At 33.9% G+C, this 27,268-nt stretch overlaps 6 protein-coding genes and 1 long non-coding RNA gene across 7 annotated transcripts; 2 read left to right on the plus strand and 5 right to left on the minus strand.

Annotated features, from left to right (window-relative positions):
• Positions 1–418: 418 nt before the first annotated feature.
• On the minus strand, positions 419–1,755 carry LOC18010304 (alpha carbonic anhydrase 4). The gene is made up of 7 exons (XM_006391722.1): positions 1,647–1,755; positions 1,338–1,552; positions 1,147–1,253; positions 954–1,056; positions 721–879; positions 579–632; positions 419–493 (listed from the first exon to the last, which is right to left on the minus strand). The coding sequence occupies exons 1-7, from the start codon at positions 1,753–1,755 to the stop codon at positions 419–421; spliced, it is 822 nt and encodes a 273-aa protein (XP_006391784.1).
• A 7,897-nt stretch (positions 1,756–9,652) lies between these two features.
• LOC18010305 lies at positions 9,653–11,391 on the minus strand. The gene is made up of 4 exons (XM_006391723.2): positions 11,342–11,391; positions 11,146–11,234; positions 10,469–10,753; positions 9,653–9,856 (listed from the first exon to the last, which is right to left on the minus strand). Exons 1-4 carry the CDS (start codon positions 11,357–11,359, stop codon positions 9,802–9,804), a joined length of 447 nt encoding a protein of 148 aa, XP_006391785.1. The 5' UTR covers positions 11,360–11,391; the 3' UTR covers positions 9,653–9,801.
• Positions 11,392–11,729: 338 nt separating this feature from the next.
• On the minus strand, positions 11,730–12,679 carry LOC112082016. Its single transcript, XM_024149105.1, has 2 exons — positions 12,139–12,679; positions 11,730–11,967 (listed from the first exon to the last, which is right to left on the minus strand). The coding sequence occupies exons 1-2, from the start codon at positions 12,602–12,604 to the stop codon at positions 11,882–11,884; spliced, it is 552 nt and encodes a 183-aa protein (XP_024004873.1). The 5' UTR covers positions 12,605–12,679; the 3' UTR covers positions 11,730–11,881.
• A 1,887-nt stretch (positions 12,680–14,566) lies between these two features.
• LOC112082194 (clumping factor B-like) lies at positions 14,567–15,670 on the minus strand. The gene is made up of 2 exons (XM_024149513.1): positions 15,041–15,670; positions 14,567–14,680 (listed from the first exon to the last, which is right to left on the minus strand). Exons 1-2 carry the CDS (start codon positions 15,627–15,629, stop codon positions 14,595–14,597), a joined length of 675 nt encoding a protein of 224 aa, XP_024005281.1. The 5' UTR covers positions 15,630–15,670; the 3' UTR covers positions 14,567–14,594.
• Positions 15,671–18,121: 2,451 nt separating this feature from the next.
• LOC112082119 (coagulation factor V) lies at positions 18,122–19,239 on the minus strand. The gene is made up of 2 exons (XM_024149222.1): positions 18,684–19,239; positions 18,122–18,340 (listed from the first exon to the last, which is right to left on the minus strand). The coding sequence occupies exons 1-2, from the start codon at positions 19,165–19,167 to the stop codon at positions 18,255–18,257; spliced, it is 570 nt and encodes a 189-aa protein (XP_024004990.1). The 5' UTR covers positions 19,168–19,239; the 3' UTR covers positions 18,122–18,254.
• Positions 19,240–19,986: 747 nt separating this feature from the next.
• LOC18010342 (lysophospholipid acyltransferase 2) lies at positions 19,987–22,598 on the plus strand. The gene is made up of 8 exons (XM_006391724.2): positions 19,987–20,397; positions 20,487–20,542; positions 20,797–21,017; positions 21,133–21,544; positions 21,638–21,723; positions 21,866–21,929; positions 22,032–22,150; positions 22,249–22,598. Exons 1-8 carry the CDS (start codon positions 20,093–20,095, stop codon positions 22,384–22,386), a joined length of 1,401 nt encoding a protein of 466 aa, XP_006391786.1. The 5' UTR covers positions 19,987–20,092; the 3' UTR covers positions 22,387–22,598.
• A 444-nt stretch (positions 22,599–23,042) lies between these two features.
• LOC18010360 lies at positions 23,043–24,225 on the plus strand. Its single transcript, XR_002900135.1, has 3 exons — positions 23,043–23,183; positions 23,276–23,805; positions 23,946–24,225. It is a non-coding gene; the product is annotated as an uncharacterized LOC18010360 (long non-coding RNA).
• Positions 24,226–27,268: the final 3,043 nt, after the last annotated feature.

The following is a 27,268-nucleotide window of genomic DNA, read 5'->3' on the forward strand; positions in this document are numbered from 1 at the left end:
AGCATGTTACCAAATTTCAAAAATACAAAATCTTGTAAATAAAGCCATTAAAAGATCCAGAGAGGAGCTCACTGTGGGGAGCCAAGCACAATAGTATAATCTCAAGATGAATGAGCAGATAGTAGATGAAGATGATTCAAACATGTCTCATGTCCAAATCATAGGTTTGTTTGTCTCTTGCTTTCTTGATCCATATGTGTAATATATGAGAAAATAAATGATTAAAATCTGTATAAAATTTTCGGTCAAGTTATTTTTTTTTATTTCTTTAGGTCTTGTCGGTTTAATGTTTTGTCATTTCAGTTCGGACTAGAATTCAGAAAATAAGATAAAAAAGATGAATCAATCCATTTCATTGTTTTCTTTATTCAATGTTTCGAACAATCTCGATATTACAAAAATAAGTGAATTCATTGATTCAAACATTTGGATCGTAGAACCAAACCAATCTTCCATGTAAGTCTTGAACCGGTCTTGAATTTGTCTCATACCCCTATTCAGTTACATTAGCTAGTTAGTAATGAATTAAATAAATACTATTACCTAATGAAAACACATTAGCTATATCGACTACTTACATCATCAACGGCGTTCCTCAGAGCTGCAATTTGCTCCTTTGATATTGTGTTTACCTACATATACAATTTAACTTAATTACCAAATTTGCATTTTCAAATTAATGAAAAAATGTTATAAACAAAACAAAAATAATATACATACCCTTTCGACGACGGTCCAAATAACACCTTCAGTGCATGGAGGAACAGTGAGAGAGCCAATATATCTATAGAATTTTTCGTTTTCAACTCTAATAGTTCTTGGATCCACGATCCCTAGATTCTTCTCTTCTTTCTCCACTGTCTTTATTCCATTTAGTAGCTGCATTATAAAAAATAACCATTAAAAATGTTCTACATTCGATCTTTGATCTGTATAAATTTTTTTTTTTTTACCTTGGTGAGGAATTCATTAGGTTCGCCTAATCTATAAAGAACTCCAATCACTGCGGTTTTACCCTGAGCACTCGTGTGAACCATGTGTAGCTCCATGTCATAACTGTAACCCAATTTTACAAATAAAATAAAAAATAATGATACAAGAAAAGGTGTAAATGAGATTAATTATTTGGTTAAGAAAAACACAAACCGAGTTCCGTTAATGGTATGCTCAGACGGTGAATGCCAATGACACTGCACCAATTTAAACTCCGTGTCACGTATCGTTATTTTCCCAGCATCTCCTTTCCACGATACCTTTCATTATTATTAATTATTATCAGAATTAAATTGAGTACCATGGTTAGTGTAATAATATTTGAATTTTAATAAAATCTTTACCATAATGTCATGTCCTCTGTTTAAAATTACAGCTGGGGCTGGTTTGTATTCTATTTTCCATGCTTGATCATGAAGAAGACTAACTCTTTGGTTAGTGAGATCGATCGGAGATTGAAATTTTCCGGTGCTACAAACTTTCCAGTGAGGATTTACATTGCTCCATCCCTCTGGTCCTTTATCTGGATTTTGCTCGTACGTAAATCGTGTTTCATCGTCTGTTTTATGTAGTTAAAATTAATAAAATCATATATGTGTAAGTATGAATCTTAATACAAGTAAAAAATTGATTCTGCAAAAGTAAAAACATACCAACTTCATTCTTTAATGGGGTTATTGTGTCAGCGAGGGAAATATTAGGGAAAATTAAATATAGGAAAACCAACGCGTAAAAAAGAATAGTTTTTGTGTTCGGATCCATTCTCTTTTATTTTTTTGAGACTTGATTTTGCTTGTTGTTTATTATGTTCTTTTTTTTTTTTTGGATATTTAAGGGTTTAGAGAGAGCCTTTTAAAAGGATGCTTTGGTGGGAGGTTTGTTTCTGCTGTTTTGTTTTATGGTTTAGGTAAGGGCTGTGATTATGTTAATAATTTGGTGTAAGTTGTAAGGGAAAAAAAAATGAAGACTTAGTGAACAAAAAAGAAGACTAATTTAGAGTTTTCTAATTTTGCTTTCAAGAGTAAATCGATGTGAAAGTTTTGACAGAAAAGAAAAATGATCTGGACAATATAATTAAACTCGTGCACAAGAGAATATGCTCAATGCTGAACAAACCAAATTTAACCGCCAAACTATAAAGTTACAGAAGTTATATATTGAATATGTTAAAACTAAATAGCAAATAAATGTTGGATTTGAGATTTTCTTTCATGGTTAAAAATTACCTTTTACTAATCCAGTCAAAATATGTAAAACCTTACTACCTTAATGCCTTCAAAAAGTATATAATGTAGCTCATAAACTTACACTCGTACATCAAAATTTTTAGACTGCAAATCTTTCACAGCTTTTGATTCTAACAAGTTCATTGACACGACCTGTCTCTCGTCTTTCTTTCGTGCTCCATTCCGGCAAAACCTCAATCATTATCTTTCGCAATAGTCGCAGAAGCACTTCAAGGTCTTTGATGTTTCCCCTCAAATCCAACAATACACTGCATAGTCCACGGCGATAACAATACTCCAAAATGGAATCCAAGTTTTATCTTTTTCCAATACCACAGCTTCAACAACACTTTTGCTGATTCCAGATTCTGTAACCAATTCATTTTTTGAAAACAGTACCAAGTTTCAGACCTGATTCAAGAGCCTGTTGTGCATCACTGGCTGCTAAGATTTGGATAAGTTGGATCAAAACATTAGCTTCTTGTGAGGAAATGCTCGAGAGTTTATCAGATAACGAGGAAGAAAGTATTCTCGTATCATATTCTTGTAATAGCCCTAAGTACTATCAACCTCAACCACTATCCGAAGCCACTTCCCCGATCTTGTCAAGAAACTGTTGAGAATATCTCCTGATTTCGTCTATCGTTCTTCTCGATTGATTTCTAATGGATTAGAGAAATGATATGTTCTACGAGTAAAGAAAGCAAATCAACACACTCAGAATTTATCCAGTTCGGGTGCAAAACCGCAACCCTACGTCTGGCCGAGACAAGCTCGGAATCCACTATATATCATCGCCGTGTGTTCACCGGAAAACCTCCCTGAGATACAAATTCGCTCACCGGAACTTTATCTCTCTGTTTTCTCTTCTCTCTCACACAATACAAAAAATCTCTCCTCTCAGAAATTACGATGATTGCATTCTAACTCAATACAAAGATTACACAGCTTAAAGCTCTTGACCTTATCCGTTGTAACAGCCGTAACAACTCAAGCGCGTAGACCCAACGCTCTAACGGTCACAAGGCTCTGCATCTTCTCCTTTTGAGTCAGGCTTCGAGACCAGCTTTTAACCCAAAGCTTCAATACGACGACGTTCCTTGGAGTTTAATAAACCACCTCGGTTTTAATCAATTAAACCTGGTTATTTCTCATTCAGCCTTTAACCGGAACCTGCTGAATGATGTGGATGGTTTGCAACACCACAACACATCCGACAAACTCCACCTTGGTTGCAGAACCAGACAACCAACAAAAAACATATAGCGAATTCCATCTCGGATTTCTTCAATCTCAATCTTCAGAGACTCCCAGTAAGCTCAACATTCCTTTGAACTTACTGATAGGTAAAACCTTTGTGAAGATGTCTGCAGGATTCTCATTCGTATGAATCTTAGACACTTCAACTTCATTTTCTTCCACCCTTTCTCTAACATAGCTAAGCCTTACTGCCATATGCTTAGTACGTTCATGGTGTATATTGTTCTTGGCCAATGCAAGAGCACTTTGAGAGTCACAATATATCTCCACCTTCTCCTGTGGATATCCAAACTCTGCACTTAAGCCTCTTAACCAAACCGCCTCCTTTGCAGCTTCAGTCATAGCTACATATTCGGACTCTGTAGTGGACAAGGCTACCACCTTCTGTAGGGTTGACTTCCAGCTAATGACACAACCACCAGAAGTAAATGCATAACCTGAGATAGACCTCCGACGATCTAGGTCTGCAGCATAGTCAGAATCGCAGAAACCACAGATTCTAAACTCATTTCCCTTTGTAAAGACTAGACTCATTCCGGTTGATCCTTTCACATACCTCAGAATCCATTTAACAGCATTCCAGTGCATCTTAGTAGGATTGCTCATAAACCTACTAACCAATCCAATAGGATATGCCAAATCGGGTCTAGATCCTATCATTCCGTACATTAAACTTCCAACAGCATTGCAATAAGGGACTGACCTCATATATGCCTCCTCTAGTTTGAGCTCTTCTTTTGTTGCAGATTTCAATTTTAAATGAGCTCCCATAGGCGTGCTCACTCCTTTGGCTTTGTCCATATTGTAACACTTTAGAACCTTCTCCATGTAACTCTCTTGAGATAATCTAAGAGTTCCCAACTCTCTATCTCGAATTATGTCAATCCCAAGTATCTTACTTGCAGGACCGAGATCTTTCATCTCGAAGGTGGAGTTCAACTGTTCCTTTAGACCTTTAATGACCTCCATGTCTTTGCAGGCCACCAACATATCATCTACATAAAGTAACAGGTAGACATATGTGCCTGATATACATTTGATGTAAACGCATTGATCGTGATCACTTCTGTTGAACCCAATCTCCTTCATGAACAAGTTGAACTTCTGATTCCATTGTCTCGGGCTTTGTTTCAACCCGTACAATGACTTCTTTAACAAACACACATAATCCTCCTTTCCTCTTTCTTCATAACCTTCCGGCTGTGACATGAAGATTTCTTCTTCTAGATCACCGTGTAGAAAGGCCGTCTTCACGTCAAGTTGTTCCAGTTCCAAGTTCTCTTGAACCACAACTGACATAAGATACCTTATAGACACGTGCTTGACCACAGACGAGAAAATTTCATTGTAGTCTACTCCCTCCTTCTGAGCATAGCCTTTAGCCACCAATCTAGCCTTGAACCGAGGCTCTTCCACGCCTGGAATCCCTGGTTTTCTTTTGAAAATCCACCTACACCCGATCACCTTCCTCCCTTGTGGCTTAGGGACTAATATCCATGTTGAATTCTTATGCAGAGAATTCATCTCTTCATCAGAGGCAAGCTTCCACTTCTTCTTATGGACATCCCTCATTGCGGCTTTAAAGTCCGTAGGCTCTACTATATCACCATCTTCAGATGCTAAGAGAGCCATGTGAACATAGTCATCATATTTCTTGGGAATCACTACCTGCCTTCTTTCCCGATCACGTGCTAGTTGATAACCTTCCAGACCTTCGTCTTGAACAGATTCATCCCCTGAAACCTCATCCTCAGTGTCAACATTAACCTCCACGTCTCCACCTGAACTGATATCCTTTGTTGAAGAGTCATCAAGTTCAATATCCAGAAAAGCAGTACTTTGCTCTTTCCGAACACCAACATCCTTCAGTAAATCTTTGTAACACTCATTCTCCTTGAATGTGACATTCCTGCTGATGACACATCTCCTATCATCTAAAGACCAAACCTTATAGCCCTTAACTCCAGAAGGGTATCCAATAAAGATGCCTTTCTTGGCCCTTGGCTGCAGCTTTCCCTCATCTATGTGATAAAAACAGATGCAACCAAACTTTCTCAAATGGTTAAAACTCGGTGTAGTTTTAGACCATAGCTCCTCTGGAAGTTGACCTTGAATAGCAGATGATGGGGTCCTGTTGATCAGATATACAGACGTATTAACACCTTCTGCCCAGAAAACATTTGGCAAACCTGACTCACTTAATAAGCTTCTCACTCTCTCTAGAATGGTTCTATTCATTCGTTCAACAACTCCGTTTTGTTGAGGAGTGTGAGGAATCGTCTTATGCCTTGAGATCCCATTGTCTGAGCACAGGCCATCGAATTCTTTGTTACAGAATTCTAACCCATTGTCTGTTCTGAGACGTTTAACCTTTACACCTGACTGATTCTCTACCAGTGCTTTCCATTCAGCAAAACTTTCGAAAGCTTGATCCTTAGTCCTTAGAAAATAAACCCATACTCTTCTAGAATAGTCATCGATCAGACTTAGGAAGTAATGACACTTACCGAGTGATGGAGGAACAGATGGAGAACCCCACAAGTCAGCGTGAACATATTCAAGACATGCTTGACTTGTATGTTTTCCTTTTGAGTAGCTTTGACGATGTGCTTTTCCAAACACACAGCTCTCACAAAACTGAATATGTGACACTTTGTCCTTGTCAAGGTATCCATTTTTAACCAAGATATCCAATCCCTTTTGACTTATGTGACCAAGTCTACTATGCCAGAGATTGGTATCATCTTTCATAGAAACAGCATTTACCTCTTCCGAATGACTACTGCCTTGTAAGAGATACAGCTTATTAATCCTCTTGGCCTGAATTATCGATTTCCCTCCCTTCTGAACCTTCAGCAAACCGTCCTCAGACTTGAAGGTACAACCTTGTTCTTCAAGTGTACCCAGAGACAGGAGATTTCTCGAGAATTCAGGTACGTATCTGACATTCTTGATCAGAACATAACCATCCGATGTCTTGATCCTGATGGAACCAATACCCATGACTGCAGAGACAGACTCGTTAGCCATCCTTACTGATCCGGCTGCGTACTCTTCCAAGCTTACAAACCATTCCTTTCTAGGGGTCATGTGGAACGTGCACCCGGTGTCCAGAATCCATACTTGTTCATAATCCACACTTGTTGCAGCATTCACCTCTGACACCATCAAGGACTCTATGAACTCAATGCCTGTAACTGCAGAAGACTCCCCTGTAACCTGTGCTTTGTCTTTGTTCTTCTTAGGACAATCACGCTTGAAGTGACCTTCTACACCACAGACCCAACAAGTAGGAGCCGCACCTTTTCCTTTTGCCTTATCCTTTCCTTTGTGAGTCTGTTTTCCTGATTTTTGATCTTTGGTCCATTTTCCTTTATTATTTCCAGAGTACAATACCTCACCCTGAGACTTGCTCCCCTTTTCACCAGATACCAACTCAAGTTGTTTTGAGTGAATAGAGGTTATGACTTCATCCAAAGTTACAGTGGTTTTACCATATTTAAGCGTATCCCTGAGATGACTGAACTGTTTAGGTAGAGACATCAGCAGTAATATAGCTTGATCCTCATCAGAAACCTCAACCATAACATTTCCTAGATCAGTGATAATCCGCAAGAACTCATCAAGATTGTTCTCTATAGAGACCGATTCATTCATCTTAAAACTGTAGAGTTTCTGCTTCAAGTACATCCTATTGGGCAAAGACTGAGACATATACTGAGCATCCAAGATTCTAATCATCCCTACAGCAGTCTGTTCTTTGATGATCTTACGCAGGATCTTGTCAGTAACACTAGTAACAATCGTACTTCGTACCTTTCTTTGCTTCTTTGCCATTTCTGGATCTGCTTCTGTAACCTTCGAGGTATCCTCCTCAGATTTCCCCTTTCCTGTTTCTCCCTTGATCAGAGAATTTGACAGCTCAAGCTCCTCCGCTTTGTATGCCTCCACAAGACCAAGCAGATCTAGATTGGCGAACAATCTCTCCTTCCACATATTGTAATCGATCACACCATTGAACTTCTCTATCTCAATCTTTGCGGAAGTCATTGCGATAGAGATTCAATTCGATCTTCGAAACTCCGATGAGATACTCGAGCTAGATCTTACCCAATCTTCCCGACCTACGCTCTGATACCACTTGTTGAGAATATCTCCTGATTTCGTCTATCGTTCTTCTCGATTGATTTCTAATGGATTAGAGAAATGATATGTTCTACGAGTAAAGAAAGCAAATCAACATACTCAGAATTTATCCAGTTCGGGTGCAAAATCGCAACCCTACGTCTGGCCGAGACAAGCTCGGAATCCACTATATATCGTCGCCGTGTGTTCACCGGAAAACCTCCCTGAGATACAAATTCGCTCACCGGAACTTTATCTCTCTGTTTTCTCTTCTCTCTCACACAATACAAAAAATCTCTCCTCTCAGAAATTACGATGATTGCATTCTAACTCAATACAAAGATTACACAGCTTAAAGCTCTTGACCTTATCCGTTGTAACAGCCGTAACAACTCAAGCGCGTAGACCCAACGCTCTAACGGTCACAAGGCTCTGCATCTTCTCCTTTTGAGTCAGGCTTCGAGACCAGCTTTTAACCCAAAGCTTCAATACGACGACGTTCCTTGGAGTTTAATAAACCACCTCGGTTTTAATCAATTAAACCTGGTTATTTCTCATTCAGCCTTTAACCGGAACCTGCTGAATGATGTGGATGGTTTGCAACACCACAACACATCCGACAGAAACAACTATTGATAGATATAGAATACCTGCAAAGATCTTCAAACTATCGAATGACTTTGTTTCGGAGATGAAGAAAAGGCTTTCCTGTTAACATTCGATGGATGAATCCCTCGTTCATCTTCTTGCACAAGTCTTCTTCTACACCCACAGTGACATCAATTCTAGCTTCTGCCAAACGACTAATACCAGAAGAAGAAACGATTGGATTGGGATCAACCATCTCAACTACAACTCTTCTCACCTTAGCCTTGATCAATGCTTCTGTAGATTATTATACTATATACAAATATTAGTAAACAAAATTAGAAAGTTAAAATGCATTTTGAGTTGAAAGCAAAAATCTTATTCGATTCATAAAAAGTTTTTTTAATTCCCTTTGGAGCCATACCAGCAGAGTTCAATGTCTCTGCATTTCGAGTTCACATGCAAAAACAATACAAAAAAATAAATAATAAGAACTGTCCATTGGCAATATGAGTTTTGGTTAGTTGCATACATAAGTATTTTCCATTGGCAAATGTTAAGTCAAGATAGAACAAAATCAATCTAGATCAAACCAATTTCATAAAAACTTTATTTTGATAAAAGTTACTGAACCACAAAGTAAATCAAACCAAAATTAAACTCTTTAAGCCATTTAAATTTTTCAATCGGAGATATACTTTTCTAGATAATCTTTTATATATATCTCCCTTTTATTTTTTCCTTTCTAGATATTCAATAAAAATGAGATTATAATCGGTTTCCATTTTGCTATTACATTTCGAAAACCTAAAAACTCAGAAAACTAAAATACTGAAACCAACTCTTGGATTGAAAAATCATATTATCAACTTAAGCAGATTCTCTATGTTATTTTTTAAAAAATGGTTTTGATGCTAGAAATGTCTTTTTCATATAAATCATTTTGTGATTTCTGTTTTGATATTCAAAAATGACATTAACATCAGCATAGACCGATGGTTTTCTTTTAAAATGTTAAACATAACATATGAGAGATCAAATGGATGGGGGAGACAAACATGTGGACTAATCGAGGATATGCAAAAGAGTGAAATGGATCAAAATTTTCACTCTAGAAAATTTTGATAGTCACCATTCAGATTTTCCTTGCACAGACAAGTTCTTCTTACAGTTGAGAACAAATAGTCTCTTACATTTAACACGAAAATGCTTTAGAAAACTGAAGTTCTTAGACTTTTTACAACATGATCAGGACCGACTAATAATCTGTCAAAAGTTTGGGTAAATACATCAGAAGAGCCATTACTTTTCCAATGATCTATGTTTTTTTTTCCTGATCAGTGATGGGATTTGGAAGAAGCTTTTCTAGAAGATATTAAACTTCGAAAGATGTTTTTACATTATAAGAACTCAATTTCCCAAGCTACTCTTTTGCACGAAAGACCCTTCTGGTTGGGACTTTTTTATATACATGTGAAAAGAGAAAGCAGCTTTATTTGAAACATGCTCAAAGAGATTATTATATGTACAAACATTAGTAAACAAAAATTAGAAAGTTAAATTGCGTTTTCGTTTGAAAGCAAAAACTTATTCGATTCATAGAAAGTTTTCAGATTCCCCTTGGAGCTACACCAACGGAGTTCAATGTCTCTGCATTTCGAGGCCTTTCGAGTCACATGCAAAAAAAAAAAAAAAAATGACGATATAAAATTTTGGTTAGTTACATGCATAAGTATTGTCCATTGGCAAATGTTAAGTCAAGATAAAACAAATCAATGTAGATTAAACCAATTTCATAAAAACTTAACTTGATGAAAGTTACAGAACCATTCAAACCAAAATTTTAATCTCGTTTTAAGCCATTTCAAATTTTTAATCGGAGATGTACTTTTCTAGGTAATCAAAACAAATGAGATTATATTCAATTTCCATTTTGCTCTTTCATTTCCTAAACCGAACAAGTGAACAACTCGAAAACCAAAATACTGAAACCAAATTTTGGATTGAACAGTCATATCATCAACTTAACCAGATTCTCAATGTTATTATTAAAAAAAAAACGGTTTTGATGCTAGAAAAAGTTCTTTTTCATATATATCATTCTGTAGTTTCTGTTTTGAAACTCAAAAATGACATTAACATTAGCATAGACGGATCATTTTTTAAAATGTTAGTATATGTATTAATGTATATATATGAGATTTATTCCAAAAAAATGTAGTATATATAACTAGTTTTGAAAACAAAAAAAAAGAGAAAGAGGTCACTGAACATACGTGGTGTATGGGTTGGGTCTTGTGGGATCTGATAAGATGGCATTAGACTTATCTTGAATCTGACCTACTTTCCGTAGCCAAGACTTGTTGATAAACTTGTTGGCGGAGGAAACACAATGGTCAGGATCATCGACTTCCGCGACAGCCGCTCGTCTATTCTTCCGTGTACTTACCGCCGGAGAATGCACAAGCTGCTGCTTAAGGCTGTGTACGGCCATAGCAACCGCTAGTGCAACAAAGCCTCCTATTATAGCGACTGGTGCAAACTCTCCCGTCACTGAAAACCTATTTGACAATAATCCCATTGATCAAATTTATTTACTCTGTGTGTGTTATACAAAAATATTTGTATAAAATCATCATGATTGAAAACTAATAGCATGTATTTATCTATCGATGATTAATCGAAATGAATCATCTAACCAATTCTAATTGAGATATCAATACAACATGAAACAAAAATGATCTATAGAAACCACAAACAACCAAAACCGGTAATGCAAAAACAGAACTAAAAATTATTTTCCAAGTTTGTGTAAAACTAATATTGTACCAAACCAATTCTAAACAATATTTACTTTTCAGTTTGGTACATTTTCTTCATAAACTGAAAAACAAATGAAACCGGACAACTCAAAGCATAAAACTAGATTTGTAATATCAACAAATCCACTTACTTGTTATATGTTTGTTTGGCGCCATCAGCGACCGTGGTCGCGAAGCGACGAGAGCCACCAATGTGTTTGCCGGTCGAATGCAATTGGCTCTATAAAACCAAAAACGTATTAAACAGTTTTACAATATATATAAATTCAAAGCAAATCGTTCTTCAACACTTAAATTTGATATGAAAAGAATTATAATTAAACTTACGGTGATTCTGAAAGCCATCTTGATGAAAATTAACTATTTGACTGGAGTTTAAAAGCTTCATGAGATTAGTGATTGTTTATATACAGGGTCGGGATGAGACTATTTAGGATCTTTGTTACTTAAAATGGAGAAGAATTCAAAATGGCATCTTATATTTAGTCATACAGAAATAAAATCTCATCCATCCAAAAAAAAAATAGACGAGATGGCAATTATTTAACCACAAAAGTAAATTAGTATTATATGTTTGAATTTATTTCTCAACCTCATAAGTTAGAAATAGCTGATGTTTCTAACAAGAAAGAGAGTGAACAGAAATAAAAAAAAATCAAAATAGACTTGTTTTGGCTAGTACTGACAACTATAAATACAAATCCAAGAAAACCATAATTTCATAATTAATAGTCATTATATTTATTACGTCTCATACAAAACATCATGATCAGATGATACATCTGATTATCCATGCCATGAGCAAGAAATAAATAAATGATACGATACGAGAAGCTCTCTATTAATAATCATTTGCTCTTTATTAATTTAGACATATGTATCTTCGCTTTCCTTCTTCTTCGTACACGTCTCCGAACATTTTGCAACGCAATTGTCAAACTGTTCTATATCTTCTGCTCTCATAGCAAGTTCACAAAAAAAGAAAAAGATAGACAAAAATTAACTGTAGTTCGATCCAAAAATTTATAGCTTTAAATATTGATAGAACATGTATAATGTACATAGATTATATCCTTGATTCAACGTTTAGGAAAATTTTATAATACGAAAAAGTGACAACTTACTTGGGTCTTTGCCAAGGTTAATGCAGTGATGAATTGAACAACCATACATGCAGAAGTACATTTTTGATCCGACTGACATTGGTGAAGGAGAAATAGAATTTGGAGCAAGATCAAAACCGAAATCATCTGATGACGGAGCAGGAGGTTTGGAAGAAAGATCAAAATCAAAAGAGTTAAGATCTTGTGAAGGATTTGGGGTGTGACCGGAATTAAAAAAACTATCATCTTGTGAAGGATTTGGGGTATGACCGGAATCAAAAATGCTATCATCTTGTGAAGGATTTGGGGTATGACCGGAATCGAAAAAGCTATCATCTTGTAAAGGAGAAGGAGAAGGTTCAAGACGACCACCACAAGTACCAGAAAATTCACACAAGGGACGATTAGCCTGAACCAAAATGTTCTGCATTCCCATTGCTACCATCATCACCATCATTAACACCGCTACACTTTTTGTGTTCATCATTTTGTTCTTTTCTCAGAGAATATTTTTGAAAATAGTTGAAGAAGTTTTTTGAATACTTGTGAGTTGTGAGTGTTGATGCTTGATTGCTTTGTTATGTGTGTATATATATATATATATATATACGAGGATGTGTGTAAGTTTGTGTTATAGGTGATAAGATACTATTAAGGTGAAATTTCAAATAACAATGTTTAAATTTGGGTGCATTCCAACTATAGAATAATATTCTCATAGTCATTGTTAAGATTGACTATTTTTGTATATATTAAAAAATATGTTTCTTAATTCATTTTGTTATCTACAAAATTTAAGGAAATATTAATCAAAAATAAATTAAAAATCATGAAGGTATAAATGTGAAGTCGACAAAAACAAATAAAGGTATAAATGTGAAGTATTACATAGATTTTCTTTTCCTTTATAATATATCATTTTAAGAATAAAAGTATTTAATTTGCCAACACAAAGATGATTAACTTAAATTCTTAAAATCTTATTCTAGATTTGAAATTTCTTGCTAATTAATATAATATATGTGTTATGTTGATGAATTTCTTAAACTATAAGAAATTAACTTTTAATTAATTGTAGTGTAATAATATGGGACGTATTGTGATTTTGTTTGCATGTTAAGCTATCCAACCATGTGTTATTTATTAATTTTGTAGAGATTTTCCTCAGAATAACTATTTGAGTTGTTTGATAAACTACAGCAAATCCAGCTTAATATATTGATGTCTAATTATAAGGCAATATTATGAAGTTATTCTCAGGATGGGCTATTAAGCCATGTATTTTTTATATATTTTTTGAAAAACTTCTCAAACGAGCATAACTTTGAGGTGTGCTCAAAATTTAGAATAAAATTCTTAAATATTTAGTTTTAGCTTGTTTTATGTATCTCCACTCTGTTATAGTTAATAAAGTTTGATGTTAAAAAAAAAAAAGCTTGCTATATGTTAGTACATGTGTACATATACTGAAAAAAATATCAAATGAGTAATGACAAAACATATTAGATTTACCAACAAAAAGGTGCAGAGATTTATAGATTTATATTTAAAATAAGGGTAATTCTGATATACATCTTTTTTTTTTTGCAAAGTTGTGGTACTTTTAAAACTAAAACTCGTGGTATTTTAGGATATTTCCTCAAAGTAATATCTCATATTTTTATTGTTTTTATAGGAGAGACATTTACTTTTTCAAGCTTTGTATTTAAATAATTTCCTTTATATATTAGTAAATACACAATGATCTTTCTGACATCTATAACTTGAGGTGGACATAATTACTCGATGACACATTGTTTTTACCATCACAACCAGTGGCGGAGCTAGGTGCGGCGGAGGGGTCAACTGACTCCGGTATATTTTATAAAATTTATATATATAATTAATAATCTGTAGAAAATATTAGTATTGATTCCGATAATTTTTTTTTTAATATATTAGTATTGCTCAATAAAAACTATTTTTGGTTCTGCCACGCCACTGATCACAACTTTGATTCGACGAATCTTGCAAAGGACCACCAAAAGGAATTCCATCACAACATTCTTTAACTAGAGATTGCTAACACTTTCAACAATAAAAACAGAAACTGGCATTCTCCGAAAATGATGTTTCGCCTTCTTCATATTTCCTTTGTCAATGTAATCTCTATTGAGCTAGCTTCAAAGAAGCCCACTCAATTTACAGTCGAACAACCATGACACCCAACAAACCTACCAAACTTCACAATAAAGAAACCATACAATTTAAAAAGAAAACGCAAGAACTGAAAATAGTCGAATCTGAAGATAGAGAACACAAAAATCGAAATAGACATGGGCTGGCTTTTGAGCAAGAAATAGACCATAAATTCATAAGTTTAATAGTTATTAATTTTATTTTGTCTCATACAAAATATCTGATTATCCATGCCATGGGCAAGAAAAAAATTAAACATACGATACGAGGAGCGAAGTAATCATTTCCTATTTATTAATTTAAACATAGATATCGTCGTTTTTGTTCTTCTTCATACACGTCTCCGAACATTTTGTGATGCACGAGTCAAACTGGTCAAAATCTTCTGTTCTCATCGCAAGATCCAAAAAAAAACAATATAAAGAGACAAAATAAAACTTAGTTAGATCCAAAATAATATAGTTTCGATTCTTTGAATATGAAATAGAAAACGTATAAATATAAACATATATATATATATATACATGAGTTGAATCAAGGAGTGAGAACATAACATTCACTTTTTATTATATGAAAACTGAAAAGATCATTTATAAGTTTAGATCCACAAACACAGCTTGAATCATGTATTATCATAAGTTTAATCCTAAATTTGATCATACTATAATATAATACATACATTCCAAACTCTTCAGCTGATAAAATTAAAGAAGAAAATTGTTAATACGAAGAAGTGACAACTTACTTGGGTCTTTAAAGTTAGAGCAATTATGAGTAGAACAATCTTGCATGCATAAGTAAATTGTTCCGGCTGATAATGGTGAAGGAGAAATAGAATTTGGAGAAAGATCAAAACTAATATCTGATGAAGGAGCAGGAGATTTTGATGAAGGGTCAGAGTCAAAAGAGCTATCATCTTGTGAAGGAGAAAGAGATTCTGAAGAAGGATCAGAGTCAAAAGAGCTATCATCTTGTGAAGGAGAAGGAGATTTTGAAGAAGGATCAGATTCAAAAGAACTATCATCTTGTGAAGGAGAAGGAGATTTTGAAGAAGGATCAGAGTCAAAAGAGCTATCATCTTGTGAAGGAGAAGGAGATTCTGAAGAAGGATCAGAGTCAAAAGAGCTATGATCTTGTGAAGGAGAAGGAGATTCTGTAGAAAGATCAGAATTGAAAGATCTATCATCTACATAAGGAGAAGGCGGAGGTTCAAGACCAGCACATGTACCAGAAAATTCACACACGGGACGATTTGCCTGAACCAAAATATTCTGCATTCCCATTGCTACCATCATCACCATCATTAACATGGCTACACTTTTTGTGTTCATCATTTTGTTCTTTTCTCAGAGAATATTTTTTTATAATAGTTGAAGAAGTTTTTTTGTTACTTGTGAGTTGTGCGAGGATGTGTATAAGCTTGTGTTATAGGTGATAAGAAACTATTAAGTTGAGATTTCAAAGAACAATGTTTAAATTTGGGTGTATTCCAACTATAGAATAATATCTCATAGTCATTGTTGAGATTTAGTATTTTGTATATAGTAAAAAATGTATATTTATCTCAATTCATTTTGTTATCTATAAAATTTAAGGAAATATTAAACTAAAACAATTAATAAACCATGAAAGTATAAAATTGAAGTATTATATAGATTTGTTTTTCTTTTTATAAATCTACTTAGTATATATCATTTTAAGAATATAAGTATTTAATTTGCCAGCACAAAAATGATTAAATTAAAGTCTTAAAATCTTATTCTAGATTTGAGATTTCCTTTTTTTTTGTTAAAGGATTTGAGATTTCTTGCTAATATACTATGTGGTATGTTGGTGAATAACTTATTTTATACAAAAATCAACTTTTAATTAATTGTACTGAAATAATATGGGGAGTATTGTGATTTTGTTTGCATGTTAAGCTATTCAACCATGTCTTATTTATATATTTTGTAGAGATTTTCCTCAGAATCACAATTTGAGTTGCTTGATAAACTACAGCAAATCAAACTTAACTATATTGTTGTCTAATTATAACATAATATTATGAAGTTATTCTCAGGATGGGCTATTCAACCATGTATTTTTGATATATTATTTGAAAAACTTCTCAAACTAAATAACTTTGAGGTGTTGGTCTAAATCTTATATATAAAACTTGGCCAACTCTCTCCATCAGCGCTGGAGAGAGTGCCACATGTACTCCTAAAATTTTTAATAAAATAAATAAAAATAGTGTAACAACATTAATTATTTATAAGAAAATAATAATAACAAAAATATTTATAAATAAGGCATTCCTCAAATAAATTAAACTAAAATGTAATGTATTTAAAATCTAACCACAAAGAAAATAAAAATGATCTGATTTAGTAACGGAATTTAAGAAGAGGTAATCATGAAAGTTAATAGTAGTAAAGAGCAATTATATTAAACGTTACAAATATTACGTCAAATTACAAATAATATTATGACTTCTAAAATTTATTTAAATCCATTAACAAGACAACTACATGTATTACTAATCAAATCACAGACTAAAAAATAATCGTAATAAAAGTAATGATGATATTAAAAGACATGAGCTGTAAATAAGAAATAACAGAAGATCAACTTCAAACAACTACACATCAATCAAAATGCAGGATTTGAAATAGAGATGACTAAGACTAATATTTTAATAGAAATAATAAAGAATCAAAAAACGGAAAAAAACAGATTTATGAAATTGATTACTACATAGGAAACTCTAATACTATCGTAACAAGATTTTCAACAAGTCATATTTACTCAAATAATATATTAACAATTATCATTATTTTATTTCATTTTAAGTTATAATTTTGCATCTCAGCTTCCACTAATAAAAATTATTTTTAACCAGAATTCTCAATAACTTACAAAATTAAAATTATTGTACAATAAACTATAATTATCCGCGCGTAGCGCGGAGATTCACCTAGTTTAAAATAAAATTCTTAAATATTTAGTTTTGACTTGTTATATGTTAGTACATGTGTATATACTAATAATATCAAAATAATTAAATGACAAAGTACATTAGATTTACCAACAAAAAAAAGTCCAGAGATTTATAGATTATATTTAAAACAAGGGTAATTCTGGTAAATACATCTTTTTTTTTTTTACAAGATACCACCAAAGAGGTGGTAAATAATAGAAACCGTGAATTTTTTAAAAACTCTTTCTAAACCTAAATTTTGTGATGACTTTGGATTTTTTTTGTTGTTGCAAGTTGTGGTACTCTTGAAACTAAAACTCGTGGTATTTTAGGATATTTCCTCAAAATAATATCTTATATTTTCATTTTTCTTGTAGGAAAGGCATTTACTTTTCAAGCTTTGTATTTAAATAATTTCCTTTATATATTAGTAAATACACAATGATCTTTCTGACATCTATAACTTGAGGTGGACATAATTATTCGATGACACATTGTTTTTACCATCACGACTTTGATTCGAATCTTGCAAATGACCACCAAATGGAATTCCCTCCCTCACAACATTCTTTAAATACATATTGCCAAACACTTTTGACGATAAAAGACAAAAACAGGCATTCTCCAAAAATGATGATTCGCCTTCTTCATATTTTCTTTGTCAATGATTATAAGATAGCTCTGAAACCCACTCGATTTACAGTCGATCAACGTCAATGACCCCCAACAAACCTACCAAACTCCACAATAAAGAAACCATACAATCTAAGAAGAAACGGAAGATGAAATATTAGAATCTGAAGATAGAAAACATAATAATCGAAATAGACAGGGGCTGGCTTTTGAGCAAGAAATATACCATAAATTCATAAGTTTAATAGTAGTTAATTTTATTACGTCTCATACAAAATATCTGATTATCCATGCCATGAGCAAGAAAAAAAATAAAACATTGGATACGAGGAGCGAAGTAATCATTTGCTCTTAACTTATTAATTTAAACATAGATATCGTCGCCTTTGTACTTCTTCATACACGTCTCCGAACATTTTTCAACGCATAAGTTAAACTGCTCAAAATCTTCTGTTCTCATCGCAAGTTCCCAAAAAGAAAAGATAAAAAAAGACAAAATAAAACTTTAGTTAGATCCAATATATTATAGTTTTGATTCTTTGAATATGAAATGGAAAAAGTATAAATATAAACATGTACATGAGTTGAATCATCGAGTGAGAACATATTTATTATATGAAAACTGAAAAGATCATTTATAAGTTTAGATCCACAAACACAGCTTGAATAATGTATTATCATAAGTTTAATCCTAAATCTGATCATACTATAATATAAGCCATACTGCCATACATTCAAAATTCTTCAGCTGATAAAAGAAGAAAATTGATAATACGAAGAAGTGACAACTTACTTGGGTCTTTTCCAAGGTTAGAGCAACTTTGAGTAGAACAATCATACATGCATAAGTAAATTGTTCCGGCTGATAATGGTGAAGGAGAAATAGAATTTGGAGAAAGATCAAAATTAAAATCTGATGAAGGAGCAGGAGATTTTGATGAAGGATCAGATTCAAAAGAGCTATCATCTTGTGAAGGAGAAGGAGATTTTGAAGAAGGATCAGAGTCAAAAGAGCTATCATCTTGTGAAGGAGAAGGAGATTCTGAAGAAGGATCAGAGTCAAAAGAGCTATGATCTTGTGAAGGAGATGGAGATTCTGTAGAAAGATCAGAATCGAAAGATCTATCATCTACATAAGGAGAAGGCGGAGGTTCAAGACCAGCACATGTACCAGAAAATTCACACAATGGACGATTTGCCTGAACCAAAATATTCTGCATTCCCATTGCTACCATCATCACCATTATTAACATGGCTACACTTTTTGTGTTCATCATTTTGTTCTTTTCTCAGAGAATATTTTTTTATAATAGTTGAAGAAGTTTTTTTGCTACTTGTGAATTGTGAATGTTGATGTTGATTGCTTTGTTATGTATCTATATATATAGGAAGATGTGTGTAAGATTGTATTATAGGTGATGAGAAATTATTAAGGTTAAATGTCAAAGAATAGTGTTTAAATTTGGATGCTATTCCAACTATAGAATAATAGTCTCATAATCATTATTGTGAGTCTTAGTATTTTGTAAGATAGTAAAAGACACGTATATCAATTATTTTTGTTATTCATAAAATTTAAGGAAATATTAAAATAAAAAATTTAAGAGTATTAAACATATTTTGAAATTTAAGGTATAAAATTTGAAGTTATATAGATTTTTTTCTTTTATGAATTTACCTTAGTATAAATCTTTTATAATGAATTTAAAGTTTTAAAATCTTATTCTATATTTGAATTTTTAATATGATATGTGTGATATTGATGAATCTCTGAATTTATATCAAATTAATTTTGAATAATTGTAGTGTGATAATATGGGGACATTGTGATTTTATGTGCATGTTAAGGTATTCAATCATGTAATATTTATATTTTAGAGATTTTCCTCATAAATAGCATGAACTTGAGTCGTTTTATGAACCTAACATAAATTTGTGAAATAGAAAACCAAAAGAGATGAGATCTAAGCTAAAACGACAGTGTTTTAAATATCGATACTTCCAAGACCTTATTAAACAAAATACATAGGGGTATTATTGTCATTTCAGTATACCTCGTCAACGAGATTGAACAAAGCCACACGAACTACAAAGACACCTATCACAGAGATTTAGATTGTCCGCAAAACAGCCTCGTCGAAATCGATCACTGAGCGAGTCGTCGTAACTCAGTACCGAGTTGAGTCACCAAACTCTAAAACCATGGAATCGTTCGACATGGGTTCCATGGCCGCTTCGATCGGCGTTTCCGTCGCCGTTCTCCGTTTCCTCCTCTGCTTCGTCGCAACGATCCCAGTCTCCTTCGCTTGGCGACTCGTCCCGAGTCGACTCGGTAAACACATCTACTCAGCTGCTTCTGGAGCTTTCCTCTCTTACCTCTCCTTTGGCTTCTCTTCAAATCTTCACTTCCTCGTCCCGATGACCATCGGTTACGCTTCAATGGCGATCTATAGACCAATGTCTGGATTCATCACCTTCTTCCTCGGTTTCGCTTATCTCATTGGCTGGTAAATTTACAAAATTCAAGCTCTTACTCTCTAAATTTTGTTCCTTTGCCTTGACCCTAAATAGAAACTTTGTCATTATTTTCCTCTAGTCATGTGTTCTATATGAGTGGAGATGCTTGGAAAGAAGGAGGAATCGACTCTACTGGTAAACTCTTTGATTTTGACTTTTTCTCAGTTTGATTCCATTTTCCAGAGATTTGATTGGTTAATATTGGTTTTATGTTTTTAGCTCAGTGTGAAGTTACTAAAAGTGGAATCTTTTAAAGTCTTTGGATTGTGGTAGAATACTAGAATGTGATTCTGTTTTTTGAATGATTAGAGTCTTTGAAATCTTTGATTCTGAATAAATGGTGGAAACCGGAAGCTGAAATCTTGATTGTTTAAATAAATGTGTATTAGGAGCTTTGATGGTGTTGACTCTGAAAGTGATTTCGTGTTCGATAAATTACAACGATGGGATGTTGAAAGAAGAAAGTCTCCGTGAAGCTCAGAAGAAGAACCGTTTGATTCAGCTTCCATCTCTTATTGAGTACTGTGGTTACTGCCTTTGTTGCGGAAGCCATTTCGCTGGCCCGGTTTTCGAAATGAAAGATTATCTTGAATGGACGGAAGAGAAAGGAGTAAGCTTTTTGTTTCTTTCTCTCATTCTTGATTCTTGATTTATCGAGTCTTTGTTTGTTTCTTTCTATGTTTGTTTTGGTTTACTCAGTTCATTTTTATTGTATGTGAGTTCAGATTTGGGCTGTTTCTGGAAAAGGAAAGCGACCATCTCCTTACGGAGCAACGATTCGAGCTATATTTCAAGCTGCGATATGTATGGCTCTGTATCTCTATCTAGTACCTCAGTTTCCGTTAACCCGGTTCACTGAACCGGTGTACCAAGAATGGGGATTCTGGAGAAGATTCGGTTACCAATACATGGCCGGTTTCACTGCTCGCTGGAAGTACTACTTCATATGGTCGATCTCAGAGGCTTCCATCATTATCTCCGGTTTGGGTTTCAGTGGTTGGACCGATGAGAAAACTCAAACAAAGGCTAAATGGGACCGTGCAAAGAACGTTGACATTCTCGGTGTTGAGCTTGCTAAGAGCGCGGTTCAGATTCCACTCTTCTGGAACATACAAGTCAGCACCTGGCTACGTCACTGTGAGTGTTGTTAACATTTTTTAGAGATTCAAAAGATTTTTACCGTTTGTTGTTTATTCACGTTTTTTAAATGGTGTCTCCGGTTTAACACAGATGTGTATGAGAGAATTGTGAAGCCTGGGAAGAAAGCCGGTTTCTTTCAGTTGCTAGCTACGCAAACCGTCAGTGCCGTGTGGCATGTGAGTACTCTTTTCTCCAATGTTGTGATTCGAAAGGAATCATCTTTATGTGTCGCATTGTGAGAATCCTGCATAAAGATTCAATCTTTTTGTTTCCGGTGAACGTAACCAAAATCTCTGCTTTTTGTTCTTTTTGTTGCAGGGACTGTATCCTGGATACATTATATTCTTTGTTCAATCAGCATTGATGATCGATGGTTCAAAAGGTACCATACTCTTCTTTAATCATTAACGTTGTGTTTTGATTCAATCTGGTAAATGGGTATGGTATCTTCATCTAAAAAAACGTTCCTTTTTCATTTGAGCAGCTATTTACCGATGGCAACAAGCAATGCCTCCTAAAATGGCAATACTGAGAAATATTATGGTTCTCATCAACTTCCTCTACACGGTTTTGGTTCTCAATTACTCATCCGTTGGTTTCATGGTATCAAACTCTTCCCTCCATTTTCCTGATTTTTAGTGCACCTTGTTAACTCATATCTCGAAACCTCTCCTTTTATGTTGTTGTTGTGTGATAATCAGGTTTTGAGCTTGCACGAAACACTCGTCGCCTTCAAGAGTGTATATTACATAGGAACAGTTTTGCCCATTGTTGTGATTCTGCTCAGCTGCTTAGTTCCTGTGAAGCCTAAGAGACCGAAGACACGAAAAGAAGAATAATGCTGTCTTTTAAAACCGGTGTAGTTTTTTTCTTCTTCTTCTTCTTCTTCTTCTTCTTCTTCTTCTTCTTCTTCTTCTTCTTCTTCTTCTTCTTCTTCTTCTTCTTCTTCTTCTTCTTCTTCTTCTTCTTCTTCTTCTTCTTCTTCTTCTTTTGGACCGTTTATGTACAACACGCGAATCATGATTTGAGTTTAATCTTCTCATTTCCCGTTCTTGCCCAAATCGCTGAGATTTTTTTTTCCAAAAATTTTGAAGAAGGATCGATGCTTTAGATACGTTGCTTGATTCAACCAAAATCGTACCAAAAATCGACTAGTAACCATTCTAAGAAAACTAAAAATGATCGAGTAATGCTTTAGTTTCTTTCATATCTCAATTTATTTATATTTTGTTATTTTTATTGTAAATTTATTGTAGCTATTTTAATAGACAAGAATCGGAATATTTTAATAGACAAGCATCTCCATCAGCGGATCAGCCCAAGTTCATGGCCCAAAGTTTGAGGTGAAATCCATTTTAAAAAAAAAGAAAAATGTGCTATTTTTGATGATCCGGTATCGTCCGGAAGAGGCTGAAGAGCTGGTATCATGGCCACGTGACAAACTGTGATTCGTCAAAAATGGAGAAGGATTTGGGGATAATTTTTTTTTCTCATCTCATATTTTTTCTCTTCTCACGACACTCGTCTCTCTTCGTCTTCCAAGGCGATTTTTGGGATTTGAAGGCTGATCGGAGAAAACGCAAAATCAACCGGAGTAGATCTGTTCCAATCATCGAGTATCCATCAGAGCATCCAGGTAATACTTCTTCCTCCTTAATTTTGTTCATCGTGAAACCGATTTGAGATGTTGGCGAGAGCTCCACCACCTTCTCTTACTTTCACGGCTAGGAATAAAGTTTGTAATCGGAGGGAGACTGCACGGATGTTTCGTAACGGCGGAGGAGGAGGAGTGTTAGCGAGAGCCGGCTTCACTCGGCGGCCACTTGAAACTTCAGCCTCGAGTGAGGTCGTTAACGAATCCAGCGATGACGGGTTCATCGTAATCAGACTGGAAGGTCAAGAGGATGAGTTCTATCCTCCGCCTTTCTCCGATTTGCTGTCTTCAATTCCGTCAAGTGTTTTAGTAGCTCTCCAAATGAATATTTGGTTTTGAATTCTGTATTCTTACTGGAATCGTAATTATAGTATTACGAAGTGTGTTCGTTGCTTTTTTTGATGGTTTGGTATTTGATATGTCATCGAGGGATATGACAGAATCTACGAGAAGAAATGGTTCGCGTTCTAGAGGAGTAACTGCAAGGTTTGGAAGGCTAAAGGCCTAGAAAGTGAAATCTCTTGTTGGAAAGGTAACGCAGCAGAAGCAGCATATGAATCACAATGTGGAACAAGCCGAGGGCGACGCCACCTTCAGACTTCAGGTTAGTTTTGTCTGCTTATAGTAATCACATTATTATTTCTTTGTATTTGTTAGAATGAACATAGATCATTAGGCCTGATTACCAGCTGTTTTTTGCTTTACTATCTTTGCTCTGATTGGTATGTTTTTATATCTATGAAGAGCCGGAGAAATCAGTGGATTGCTCGAAAGCTTCCTCCATTATGACCCTGTGGTGCAGCGTCAGCGTTTTGCTGATCAGCTTAAGGTATATTTGAGAAGCCTATATGTTTATAGGTGTTTATATGTTTGTAGAAACTACACCTACATTGAAATCAGCTGAATTGAAACTATGTATAGATGCTTATATGTTTGTAGAAACATACCTGGCAATTTGTAGCCGATACATTGAACAGCTTACAAGAAGCACAAAAGAGAATAAAGATCATTCTGTTTTTCATTACACTGTTTGGTTGAATTTTTGTTTCACAAGCTCTACATTGATGTGATTATGGGTGTGTGTGTATAGTTATGTTTTTTCCGATAATGCTGTGTATAGTTATGTAAGCACAAATTTTTTTTTTTTTTTTTGGTGAACCCCATTTTGAGGTTTACCAATGGAACCTAGAAATTGTCACAAGTTCTTCCATAAACTCAAAACCAAAAAATAATAATACTATATTCTGCTCTAATGTACATGCTCTAATTTTTAAACAGATCCAGCGGATTCCTCCAACAAGCAACAACACAGACGTTATCATTTGTTTACTACTTTATATAATCGATAAAATCAAAACAAGAGAGGATCGAAAACATTCTCATGAAAAATCATCTTAAGACTACATTTAGAGACAATAATATAGGTAAATCTGAATCCCAAAAGGAGTGATTAGGGTAATAAACATGCATTAAGGAACTAATTGAGATTAATCATTATTATTAGAGTAAATAAAACATGCCAGAAACATTAGTGAGTGGACCATATATTAATATATAATCAAATCACATCAAGTCTAATAAGAATTCGATTAGTTTTTTATATAATTTTATATAGTTTGAATTACTCGATTATGCACACTAATGATGGTTCCAAACCAAAAAAAAAAATACACTAATACACATGTAGATATTTTTAAAAGTATCCAAGTTAAAATTTAAGAGTGTTTAACTGCATGGAAAAGTTATAACGAGATATGAACAACCAACAAAGTAGGAAAAAGTTTTTGAAATAGCAAGGATCGTGTCGGCCATATTCACCACTTTTTACTTTTATTTAGTCAACAAAATCATAACAACCTAAACTCGTACTTCTTTATCAAAAAAAAAAAAAAAAAAACTCATACTTATCAAATTACTTGTTTTTTTGGTGTTGTTGACAAAAGAATAAATTCAGATTTCGAATGGTTAAAACGGACCATGCAAACTAATTGTGAGATCAAGTGAATCAGATGGAATAAATGTGTAGTAAGCGAATGAAATGATCTAAATATTTCAAATGGTAAAAACATAACATGCAAGGCATAACAAATGTCAATAATTCGATAAAAAAAACAAATGTTTAAATAATAAAATGCAAAGTTATAAACATGTTTAAAAATAATTCTTTTTTCTCACCCCCCCCCCCAAAAAAAAGGCGGTCAGAGTCTTCGGCAGGCTATCTTGTTTTCGTTTTTATTTTCCCTTCGTTTTCTTGATTAAATCACATTTATATCTTATTTTCTTCTATTTCTCAAGAGATTCGTTTATGTCGTTTGTCTCCAAAATTCGTATTTGCATCGACCAATCACGCCCAACTTATCACTAGAATGCAATAGGAAAAAAAAAACTAATGAAAAATGGTGGAGCTCTGTGTTTTTGCACTGTTGGTACATCCACAAAACACGACCTGCCTCTAATATACGTTAATGACACATTATTAGCGATACCTCCAAATCTTTATAAAAAGTTTATGGTCTCTTTTTTTTAAAAAAAAAATGACAGGCCATAATTTGTAGCAGTAATCTAATAATTTTCTGTCAATATATAGGAGATTTTAATTGTGATCAAACCCGTGAGTCTAAAGACAGACAAACTAGCAAACCCACTTGCCCACAAGCTGTTGGCAAACCAAAAAAATCATATATTGATGAGGACTATAAGTTAGATTTATTTTTATCCACAGAGTTTGATGTAATGAGTTCTTTTCCTATTTGAAAGGGAAACAACTTTAAGCCTACTATACGACTTCTTAGAATTTTGGGAAGTACGGAAACAAATAACACTCGCTACAACTTGTCACCTTTTATGTCGACTTCCCCAATATTCACACTAACAAATAAATCAACCAGTAAAAAATTGTATAGCCATTTTCACTCAGAAATTCATAAGGGTGTGTTACATTACCGGATTGATAGTCTGATGATAAGCTTATGGTTTTGTCGATGGACTGAATTCCATTTTGATATGTGCTTCCATGTTTTTATTCTTTTTGGCCATAAAACCAATTCATAGGTTAAACATTTTGTAAGACCTAAACCGTTCATTTTTCAATGATATTTACATTTTTAGCCAAAAAAAACCTTTAGGTGCTACCACTAAGTCACTCATCATACAGACTTTCTATATGTAGTAGAGTCAAAAATAAAACTCACGAGTTATAAAAAGAAAAAAGAAAAAAAAACAAAAATGAAAAAAGAAAAAAGAAAAAAGAAAAAAAAAATGAAAATGAAAATTTGGCTGCTATATATCTGAGTCTTTATAAAATTAGTGATGGTCCCCAGCATATCGAGAAAGATATTTGTTGTCTCCTCTCTAGCGAGATGAATAATAAACACAAATGCATAAATACATCGCTTTTCCTTAATGAGGTTCTGATGAATAATACTATAATATAATAGTCTGTCTTGTTCCTCTCTGTCACCTTACATTTTATTTGTTCTTTCTTTAATCGTATTTAGGTTGTGTTGTGTACTTAGCACACTTTTTTAAGGGTTTCCGATTTTTAACTGTTCAATTGATTACCCAAAACATTATCAATTAGTGGGCAAAATTTTCTCTTACTTCCAAAGGTGCGTTTGAAAATTCTAAAAAATTCTAAAAAGTTAGTAATATACAACAGAATCTTTTTATAGGCAGCAGTTTTCTTACTTCTTTTTTTTTTTTTGACAACTGCAGTTTTCTTACTTCCAAAAGTGTATATACACGTTTATGGACCAAATGCGCTCGAGTTTTCTAGATTGCAATCTTCAAACCAAAGGCTTGTACTGGTAGGGTGACTTTTGGACTTAAACAATATTGTTCTTAGTTTCAAGTGTTAAGTTGTAGAATCGAGTTTTTTAAACTGCGAATATCTAACGACTGGCCAGATGATCGACAATTTTTTAATCACAAGTGTTTATTTAACGGTTTATCTAGTATTCAAGACATGTACTCGTTTTTCTTTCTTTTTTTTTTTGGTGTGCAATTACTCGTTTGTTTATTTTTTTTTTCTTGCCATTTGTTTTTTGATATAGGGTGAAAGTTGGTGA

Source organism: Eutrema salsugineum, unplaced genomic scaffold, assembly GCF_000478725.1.
Source record: "Eutrema salsugineum unplaced genomic scaffold, Eutsalg1_0 scaffold_8, whole genome shotgun sequence".
In the NCBI taxonomy this organism is placed as follows: Eukaryota; Viridiplantae; Streptophyta; class Magnoliopsida; order Brassicales; family Brassicaceae; genus Eutrema; species Eutrema salsugineum.